The sequence below is a fragment of the Camelina sativa genome, chromosome 8, assembly GCF_000633955.1.
Source record: "Camelina sativa cultivar DH55 chromosome 8, Cs, whole genome shotgun sequence".
Lineage (NCBI taxonomy): Eukaryota > Viridiplantae > Streptophyta > Magnoliopsida > Brassicales > Brassicaceae > Camelina > Camelina sativa.
The window spans coordinates 16,369,435-16,380,781 of record NC_025692.1 but is presented as its reverse complement, the minus strand read 5'-3'; the positions used below and the strand labels follow the sequence as shown (position 1 = coordinate 16,380,781).

Here is an 11,347-nt window from a genome sequence, read left to right as displayed (position 1 = left end):
CCAAGTATTAATATTAGTCATGTAGTTAATATATGTACGATTGATTTCATGTAGAGTCATTGGTCCAATTTAATAATGTATTTTATCGATCCGTCATGATTCACGAATGCAGAATTTAGTTTTAATAATTCTTACAAGTACTATATCTTTATATTATTAAAATAAGAGCACAAATGATTTTTTTCTAAAGTTTTAATAATATTTATTAAGAATGTCGTCCTTATAATTTAGTTGAATTATTATCTAAACTAACCTAAGATTTTGAATTTGGATCATCTTAGTCGGATAGGGGCATATATGTATCATTTATGATCTTTAGACTAAGTAGATTCATTTGGATCATCTTTAGACTAAGGTTAGTATTATTGGCTCGTACTATCGTTTAGTACTATTTCTGTTTTACAAAGAATGTAATTCTAGATTTTTTTTTGTTGTTTAACAAAGAATATCATTTTACATTTCCAATGCATTTATATATTAAATTCTCTAATTTTACTTTAGTTGAAAGCTAATTAAATCATTAACCCACTTATTAAATATGAGCATATTTGTATAACTCAATGTTTTTTTAATATGTGTGAAATATATTCAAATGACAATTTTTGTAAAAGAGAGAGAGAGTACTAAACGGTAGTGTGAGCCAATAATACAAATAATTTTAAGAGTAAACAAAAAGAAAAGAAAAATTATATTTGCATCTCCAAAATAAAATTTGTATGAAGTTATATGAACAAAACACATGTTTATTATGGTACATACAAATTATTATTCACATATTAACTATTTAAAATATTAACTACATCAAATAACTTAGAAATTTTATTCTGATTCTATATTACTTTTTTCCTACTTCAACTATAAACAATGATCAAGTATATGTAATAACACTAGTTGTTAACAAGAATTCTTCGATCTTAGTTGTTATTGAGAATTTTGCAGATTCATGTTATTGAAAATGTGACTAGTATTCTAATTATTTCGTAGGTACCAATATTAGATTTCAGGAGAAACGTATCAAGTTTGACAATGATAGTTGTGAGGTAAGAAGTACAATAATAGGTATCAATTATTGAACCGCATAGATGATAAACAACCACTAAGCATTTACTACTTCCTATATGTAATTTAGATGATAAACGATGTAAGGAGATCTACCATTTTTGAGGTAATATGGATGTATCGTTTCATTCTCAGAAATGATTTTCTTATTTCTCGATGGTCATGAAAACTACTGGATCTTCAATTTTATGGTGTATATGTGTTTATTCTTTTCTTTGATCAGTTTGATGATATGGTCTAGTCCATCAGTGTTCTTCTTTCGATGGAAAAGATTTATGGATGGACAGATGGAACACAACTTACATATCCAAATGATAAAAAATCTCTTATAGTTATCTTGGTTGTCATTTTTATCAGTGACTTCCTGATATAAATATTTTTGATTGTCATTTTTGTAATAATTTCCGCAACGAAATCTGATGTCAAAGATACTCCAGTTAGCATCCCGAACGGGTTTTGTAAACATTGCTCGTATTACTTATATATATATATCACTCAATATGAGTCTTGTAACAAAAAAAATTTGTCTTATAGATTCTACTTACCTTAACAAACAGTAAGAAATGTGAATGAAAAAAGAATCTCATAAATTTTCGTGGTGGGAATTGGTTGGTTCTTCACATCATAACGAAGAATATTTCAACTTTATAAAAGGCACAGCTCGCCTCATCAACAAAGTAAAAAGAAAACAAACAAAAAAAGAGACCATACACAAAAACCCAGTTCAAGACCACAAATTTTTTTGGTCTGATTTATTTATCTGTGAGAAAAAAAAATGCACTGGAGGAATAAGCTGATGCTTCATATATCCCAGACGAGCCTGCCTTATGCGGTACCTTCCTTCAAGTAAGCAATGAGATCGGCACGATCTTGCGGCTTTTTCAGTCCAGGGAACACCATTTTCGTTCCAGGAATGTACTGTTAAATAACAAGCAAAGAAAACCCCAATCAAAAATGAGAATCAATCTCTTCTTATCAGCTCAATGAGAAATATACAACCCACATAGAGAAGAGAGGACTCAGGTATGAAATCAAACAACAATTGGTGGTGCACAATCTTATGATGCAGACTATATATAGATATAACTAAAAAACCAATTTTGCTAATATCTCATCGAATAGAAAACAAATGGGGGCATATATAGAGATGTTTTCATACACCAAAATGGAAGACAAATTTCACAAATATAGACAACAAACAAATTGAATTTGTGGATTAACTTAAACAATACTGTAGATGGTACAAGACTCTTGAGTCTTGACTGATCTTGCAACAAAACAATCTCTAAAACTAAAAGAAACAAAAAAAAAAAAAGAAAAAAAAATATCCACACAAAGTAGCTTATGAACAATCAAAAACCTCAGACTCCTATTATGCACAAATATGTAAATTTTGCACAAACCAAAAAGAAGAAACGCATTGGGGTTTCTGGATTAAACTTAACACAAAATACTTTCACTGTAAGCTTATGAACAATCAAGAACCAATAATATAGCCTTACTCTTATCTGAAACACAAGAAAGATTAAAGAAGAGCTAAATCACCTTCTTGGGATTCAACAAGTAATCGTAAAGAGTCTTCTCCTCCCAATTCACAGCCATGCTTTTGTTAGCAGCAGAGTATGAATACCCTGGTGTTGTTCCTGATTGTCTTCCAAACAATCCATTCAAATTAGGACCTGTGCTCATACGAAAAACAAACCCCAAATCAATACACATACGAATCCAAAACACAAACACGAAGAACATATACGTCTAGATCAATACAAGAACACAAAGATTCAAAATAGCTCAAGTTAATTCAATAAACTCCCTAATCGATGAGGTAGATCCAGATTCATAACGATGAGATCAAAATCAAACGATGATGATACATAGAAATTTTAGATCTAAGAGAACGGACCTTGTTTGTGACCGGCGCCTTTCTCGACGGTATGACACTGAGCGCACTTGGTTCTGAAGATCTTTTCACCGGCTTTGGGGTTTCCGGGAGGTGCTTCATTGAACGACGCCATTTTTTAGAGAGAGACAAATGGAGAAAAAAAATCTCAACGGTGGCTTTTGACGGTTTCTTTCTTTCTTCTGAGCTTTTTTTTTTTCAAAAGACTTTTTGTTAATTTGGTTTGTTCGAGAAAAAGTGGAATTGTTAGAAACGAAGGAAGGAAGGAAGGTTCGAGGAGGAAGAGAAGGAGAATAAAGAGGTGGCGTGAGAGAGACACAGGCCATACGTTTTTATTGGACTATACGTGGCGTTTTTGTAGTGGTTTGATATTTTTGAGTCGGCTGACTATTTAATTCTTTTTTCTTTTCATTATTTTGTTAAGAACTTGGTTTTTTCTGGAAGTGCACTTATTAAGAACTTTAAATATTAATTTTAGTTATAAAATAAATTTTAAAAAAAAAAAGTGAAAGTTGAATGACTACTTTGCAAGTAACAAAATTTAACTCTATATTATATAAAAAATAATAATAAAAATGTTTTATATATAAAGCAGAAAATAATAATTTATATTTTAGAAGTAAAATTAGAAGTTGATTTAGAGTAGATTTTACTCTAAGGTAAAATTTAGAAATAAAAATAGGGATATGTTTGAAGATTTTTTAATTCATGTTTTTGTAGCATAATACTAGGACATGAGATGCCAACACTAAAAGAGAGCTATTTGGCATAAACTCTATGTTGCTTTCTTTTAACTGGTTCTGAGATATAGATTGTTTCGCATTATTTGAGTGGATGCCAACATCAGTGGCTGTGACAATAAACTTTTCCTCAATTCCAAAAATTTTAAATACAAAGTGATCACCATAAACTGCTGTTTTTTATATCCCAACATTATATGTTTCAAAAGTAAATATAAAATTATTTATAGAGTTGATCGACTTTTGAAAAATCATCTATTCAAAAGTATTTTTTCCAAGTAACAATGATCAAAAATCAAAATTTTCTTACCGTGGAAGACAAAGTACAATGATCCCAATTCAACTCTAAAATTGGATGCTTTTTCCTTTTCATCTATATATTCATTTTGTTTGGATAACTCGTTTTTTTTTTGTAAGTTTTATATCAACCGGTATATCAAGATTTGGCAATTATATCATATTTCCAAAAGATATGGCATCTTTAAATTTTTGAAAATTGAAGGTGATCTCTTCAATGCTAAAACATCAAATTCAACTTTTAAAATTTGTATTTTACATTATAGTTCTCATATTGTTCATAATTAATTAAGATTATAGAACATTTTACATAAGAACTATAAAACATATAAATAATAATAAAACATTATATTACAATCGATATTAGTTAATTAAACATTATATCACAATATAAAATTACCTATAAATTATAATAAACACACTAGTTAAGACACAACTTACAAATAAATTATGAAGAACACTAATAAACGTGTCCAACGTACGTACTCTACAACATTATAATCTCTAGGAATGTTTCCATTTTCAATCAAGTAGTGATGATGTGAATCAAATTTATCACATCGTCTCATGGGATCAAAAAATCAATAACTCAAAACGGATATTGTTGAAGGCAAAATAATTCACATGTTAAACTTTTAGTTTCATAAAATCATTTTTTTTTAGACAATGCATCAACTGGGGAAATAGTTATGAGAGTGCTCAATTATATATGCAAACTCGAACAAAAAAAGTATTGAATAGAATGAAGGAAGAAAATAAAAGTTTGTTAACAAATTTGGACATAATCGTCGACAGTAAATACCATTACTCGATTTGAACAAGTAAGAATCATAAAAAAAAAAAAACTCAAAAACAAGAACAACTTTTAATTACACCAAATCTATATGGACATTTTCTGGTTACTTTCCGAGAATAATTTTACAACATTATTAATATTTTTGTAGTATTTTAATTTTTGTAATATTTATGTGTCTATGTAACTTTACTTGCTTATGTTACTTTATTTTGTAGCCTTAAAGTACTTTTTTTTTTGGTTAAAGATCCTTAAAGTACTATTTTATAGTATATCATTTTGTTTAATATTTTATGTTATTGGTATTTATTTTATTTTATGTGTAAAAATTCATACTGAAAAAATTATCAAACAGTCTAGATCACATTGGCCAAATCCAAAATAATCTGCTTCTCTAGATAAACGAGACAACACTGCTAAGGTTTTGTTGTGCTTAAACAGCGGTTTGATGGGAGTAGCATCATTTGGTGTCATTTTAGCGTCTTGGGTGTTTGCAATTCTCACTCTTATTTACTAAAATGATGGTATTGGATTCTAGTTTATGAAAATTTTTGAAAATTTCAATAAAATCATTAAAAGTGAATAAGTAAAAGAATGTTAAAAATTGATAGAGAGTTTTGTTGATTAGTTTTCTAAAATCTTGTAAAATCCTCCAAACAATCCATGTATTTTTGTGATACTTTCCATGATTTTATTTTATAAAGAAAGTGTCTAAAGTCATGAACCAATAACATAATAATTGAATTAATTAACAATTATAGATTTTTTTGTTTTAATTGAATAACACAAAACTTTTAATGACTTAATAAAAGTATGAATCTAATAACCCAAATTTGTTAAAATTTTAAATGACTTTTTACAAATCACAAACTAATAACACTAAACTTTAATAGAGTTTAACAAAATCTTGATCTAATAACAACAAATTCTACATAACATTTAAAATCTTTAAAACTCTATTCAAATCTCAAACCAATATGTAACATCCGCGAACCAAATTGGGGATTTGGGGAGTGAGTGTCGATCGACACCATCAATTTTGGTTCGACCAAGTTGATTTGAATTGTCGTTTTGGGTCGGTTTGGTTTAAAGAAAACCATGGAACTGGGATATATAAGGGAAAATTCGATGAGAAGGGTTTTGGCAAGTGCTTTTGTCGCCGTTTCCCCTTTATTTTTGAGAGAAGAGGTGTTCTTGAGGTTTTAGAGGTTTTTGGGGAGATTCTTGGTTTGGTTTGAGAGATCTGCTGCTGTGGAGTGAAGATCTAGTGCTGGAAACAAAGGAGAATCTTCCTAGGGTGCTGGATTCGTCATTGTTGGGTCAGAACTTTCTGCAAAAGAGGTGAGTGCATGACCATGGCTCATCTAAGTCTGAGAATCCTTTGTTTGCTTGATTGTTGTGTTTTTGTGGTGTTTTTCTTGCTTGTGGTGGTTGTGTTATGGTTCTTATAGGTTCCTGGAGCTTTTGGGTGAGTTTGGGACGGATTGGAGATGATTGAAAACGGAGATTCGATGATCGGCTTCGAGCATAACGTGTCTACGAGGTTTGGGTCGATCGACACCAAGTTGGTGTTGATCGACACCATGTTGGGGCTAGTGTCGATCGACACCACTTCGGTGTCGGTCGACACTAACTTGTCTGTTGCGTGGTTCCTGGTTTGTTGTGTTTGTTTGTTGTTTGTTAAACAGTGGAATCTCAGTTGTTTGTGTGTATAGCCCAGTAGATGGGAGGATTGCCTCATTGAGTGTTTATTAAATACTTATGCATCTCAATTTGTGTTTGCGGTGCAGGTAAAGGCAAAGTGTGATCGTGGAATCAAGGCGATGTGGAGGAGGATGATCTAGGGTCTCGTTTGTGTGTTGTTAGATATATTGTTTATGTTGGAACCTTGGTTAGAGTTATGCTAGGTTGCTGGATAGAATGGTTAGGAATGTTTATTGTATTGATGATATATTGGTTTTGTATTATTGGTATGTTTCCGCTGTGCTTAATGGTTATTGCTGGTTTAATGTTGAGTTGTGGTTTGGGTTGGTTTAATTAAGTAGTATGGGATGTTTAATTATATATATAAAAAAACGGGTCGGGTTGTTTCAGTTTGGTATCAGAGCCCTTACGATTCTAAGATCGTTAAGTGGATGGTTTAGAACGGTTTAGGAATTTAACTGGTTGAATTATTTTCCTATTGCTGGGAGAGTAGTTAGTCAATTTGTTTGTGGTATGGTGTCCTAATATCATCCTCTTCGAGCTTTCAATGAGATTTTACGGTAAGTTATAGTTATTTTATGTGTTGTTAGTTGTGTAGTGTTTTCAGCTTCTGTACGGGAGGTGCAGTTGGCTATTGAAAAGTTGTTGTAAAGTGGTGGATTACGTCGGTATCAGGAAATACCGTTGGCGGTGATTTGTGGGAGTGAATGTTTTGCAAATGGAGTTCTCTTGGATTTTTTTGACTTTTGTGTCATGTGAAAAAGGAAATTTGTGCGGGATTTCTAAAATTGGAAAGTTTCTAAAAATGGAAAGTTTTTCGAGAGGTAGAAATTTTTCCATTTTTGGAAAGGGTGCGGGAGGACATCCAAAGTGTTTGAGATGTTTGGAGTGAGGCCTGGGGGTGGCCATGACAGTGGTGATATGATGGGAGAGATTATGGTATTGGTAGGACATTGAGATGTTCTACGCAGATCAGGAGGGTGGCGCCGGTTGGAGAAAATGCTTATAGATGTTATGACCATTTGCTATAGGGACGGGGGGTCCTGAACAACTCATGCGGAGATGGGGGTTCTTCCGAGGGGACGGGGGGTTCCCTAGATATCGATAGTTCGAAGGACTGCGGTCCTGAGGGTATCAAAGGAGATGGGGGTTCTCCTGGTACCGAGATCCTGAGGGTGAGACCTGAGGGTGAGACGGTACTGCTCGAAGACGAGGGGTCTGAGAGTGAGATCAGTATAGCTTGAAGGTTGCAACCTAAGAGTGGATGAGTTGGGGTAAAAGGGTCAAGGACGTGGGGATAAGCATTGTAACTGGATGTAGATTAAGGAGATTGATGGGGTTTCAATCTCGGATTTCTTAGTGTAACCGAATGTGGATTTAGGAGATTGATGGGGATCCAATCTCAGGTTTTCGGTTGAGACCGGATACGGATCTCGGGGTTAATGGGGGTTCAATCTCGGGGAAGAGTTTATGTGTGTTGACCGTGAGGGTCAGGTTTATGCTGGTCAGGTGGGGATCTGAGGGTGTGGACGGTGTGCTTACTGGTGTTGTTGGAGGTCCAGCAGGTGTTGTGAGTGTGGCAACAGGTTTTGGCTCAGACCGAGATGACCGTGTTGTGGATTTACTGACCGTGTTGTGGATTTACTGACAATGTTGTTGGAGATGATTTAATAAGATGATTAGTTCTTATTAAATCTTGATGTGGAATGGATTAAGGGATTATGTGTTTCTTGAAAAGGGAAAGTTTCCAGAAATAGAAAGTTCTAGAAAAAGAAAGTTTCCTTAAATAGAAAGTTCTATGAATAGTTAGGACTTGTCTATTTTTGGAAAGGGGATGTGAAATGCCTGGAGTGGTGGGAATGTTTAGTGGTTGACATGAAGAGTGGTCACAGATGAGATGATCAGTTCTCATGGATTTTTGATTGGTGATGTCACGGTGCTACGAGATATGCGAGTTCTAAAAATAGGAAGTTTTATGAATTGTTAAAGCTTGCCTATTTATGAAAGTGCGTTTGCAAACAAATAGAAAGCTCGATGAATAGTTATAACTTGTCTATTTTTTGGAAGGGCGTGTGTAAACACCCGAATGGTTGAGACGTTTAGAGTTGGCCTGATTAGTGGTCATGATGGTGTGGATATTCCAGTGAGGGAATATGGTGGTTGGTAGGACATTGCGAAGTTTTACACGAACCACGGAGGTAGATCTGGTCGGGAGATACTTATAGACGATATGACTTGTTTGCTCATGAGGAGATGATTAGTTCTCCTGGGGAGATGATTAGTTCTCCTGGGGGGATGATTAGTTCTCTTGAGGGGATGATTAGTTCCCCTGATGCACCGCGGGCTTGAGAGTGGCAGAGGAGATGATTAGTTCTCCTAGGGGATGATTAGTTCCCCAGAGGGGATGAGTAGTTTCCTTGGTACCGAGATCTCGAGGGTGACGATCCGAGAGTGAGACAGTATGGCTCGAAAACGACAGTCTAAGCGTGCAGGCGGTGCAGTTCGAGGGTTGCGACATGAGAATGTATGAGTGAGAGAGCAAACAATGTCTAGAACGTGGGTATGAGCATAGTGACTAGATGTAGACCTCGGATGTTAGNGAGTGATCTCGTGTTTTGGGTTTTGCTGACTAGTGGGGTTGGGGTTATGTGGGCCATTGGGTCACGTAGATGTGCTGGTTGTTGCGACAATTGCACAGAGAACCTTGGCTGACGGTGTTCATTTTGGTCGGAGGATGTGTAGGCCGTGGTGACGGTTGCACATAGATACTTGGTAGAGGGTTGAGGTTGCGGGATTTGAGGACGAATCCATGTTGGTGGAGGAGAATTGTAATATCCGCGAACCAAATTGGAGATTTGGGGAGTGGGTGTCCATCAACATTAAGAGGAGTGTCGATCGACACCATCAATTTTGGTTCGACCAAGTTGATTTGAATTATCTTTTTGGGTCGGTTTGATTTAAGGAAAACCATAGAACCGAGATATATAAGGGAAAAGTCGATGAGAAGGGTTTTGGCAAGTGCTTTTGTCGTCGTTTCCCCTTTGTTTTTGAGAGAAGAGGTGTTCTTGGCTTGACTGTTGTTTTTTTGTGGTGTTGTTCTTGCTTGTGGTGTGGTTGTGTTATGGTTCTTATAGGTTCATAGAGCTTTTGGGTGAGTTTGGGACGGATTGGAAACGGAGATTCGATGATCGGCTTCGAGCAGAACGTGTCTGCGGGGTCGGTGTTGATCGACACCATGTTGGGGCTAGTGTCGATCGACACCACTTCGGTGTCGGTCGACACCAACTTGTCTGTTGTGTGGTTCCTGGTTTGTTGTGTTTGTTTGTTGTTTGTTAAACATTGGAATCTCAGTTGTTTGTGTGTGTAGCCCAATAGATAGGAGGATTGCCTCACTGAATGTTTATTAAATACTCATGCATCTCAATTTGTATTTGCGGTGCAGGTAAAGGCAAAGTGTGATCGTGGAATTAAAGAGATGAGGAGGAGGATGATCTAGGGTCTCGTTTGTGTGTTGTTGGATATATTGTTTATGTTGGAACCTTGGTTAGACGTATGCTAGGTTGCTGGATAGAATGGTTATGAATGTTTATTGTATTGATGATATATTGTTTTGTATTATTGGTATGTTTCCGCTGTGCTTAATGGTTATAACTGGTTTAGTGTTAAGTTGTGGTTTGGGTTGGTTTAATTAAGTAGTATGAGATACTTAATTATATATTGTATTTATTATATATATATATATAAAAAGGTCGGGTTGTTTCACGATAACTCCCACTAATTTTGTTTAGAGCAGTCAAGTTAACATAATATCAACTATATAGTTCATAATATATATATATATTTTTTCATTTATGGGTTTTATGGTATAGAGACTAGTGATGTTAAAACAGGTAGCCCGGACCCGTTTAAACATTACCCGTTTATACCCTGCCCATTTAACTAACTGCCCACTTAAACCCTTTTAAATTTAAAACCCGTTTGTATAAACCCGTTTAAATATACATGGACCCATCAGCCCATTTAAGTTATACATGGACCCATTTAAATATACATGAACCGATTGTCAAAAAAAATATACATGGACCCTTTTAAATTTTTTCTTTTTATCAAACAAATATTCTTTTGACAAACGGGTTTTCCACAAACCTGTAACAAAGACTTGAGAAAACTTGCAACAAAGACTTGTCGACTTGAGAAGCAATGCATCAACAAAGACTTGAGAAGTAATTTGTTTGCCAAACATACACACAACACAAGTCTTTACACATTTCCGTTTCAAGTTCATTGGATCTTTAGTCTTTTGACTATTGTTCAATTTCCGTTTCTTCCTTATTCATCCCCATTGTTCTACAAAAACCTGCAAACACACACACAAAACACAATATAAAACTGTTAAAAAGGTCAAAGGTTCTCAATATAATAGTGTCAAAGCTCAAAGACTATAAAAACACAATACAAGGTGCCACAACCTCACTTGCTCTGATACGATTGCACCTTATTATGGAAAACCAAAACATAACTCAATTCCACATGAAAGTAAAAGTAATATATATATATATATATATATATGTAGGAAACAAAAAGCAACATTTGTGGTGATATATCAATGGTTTAATGATTAAACACCAAGCAAATCTCACTTATATAGCTCATCAACGACTCTAAGAGATGTGATTTTTCAGACAACCAATGCAGGTAGCGTGAAGATGGCGGAGCCTCCGAGTCGGATGTGACGTGACGGTGGCGAAAGATTCGCGAGTCGGATCAGAGAGCAAAAGATAACGGAGGTGAACGTTTCTGCTTCACGAGTCGAGTTGTGACATTAGCCCTAAGTTCGTACTCTAAATGCTGTCG

General features: G+C 34.8%; 1 protein-coding gene across 1 annotated transcript; it reads right to left on the bottom strand.

Moving 5' to 3' along the window:
* Positions 1,624-3,249, bottom strand: LOC104707292 (cytochrome c-2). The gene is made up of 3 exons (XM_010423618.2): positions 2,963-3,249; positions 2,605-2,738; positions 1,624-1,977 (listed from the first exon to the last, which is right to left on the bottom strand). The coding sequence occupies exons 1-3, from the start codon at positions 3,072-3,074 to the stop codon at positions 1,885-1,887; spliced, it is 339 nt and encodes a 112-aa protein (XP_010421920.1). The 5' UTR covers positions 3,075-3,249; the 3' UTR covers positions 1,624-1,884.

Excerpts from the sequence above, each read along its gene's own strand:
- LOC104707292 (XM_010423618.2), bottom strand. The coding sequence starts at position 3,074 with ATGGCGTCGTTCAATGAAGCACCTCCCGGAAACCCCAAAGCCGGTGAA. Across the intron at positions 2,739-2,962 it reads AGGCGCCGGTCACAAACAAG|GTCCTAATTTGAATGGATTG; the intron begins GTCCGTTCTCTT and ends GTATGAGCACAG. Across the intron at positions 1,978-2,604 it reads ACTTGTTGAATCCCAAGAAG|TACATTCCTGGAACGAAAAT; the intron begins GTGATTTAGCTC and ends GTTATTTAACAG.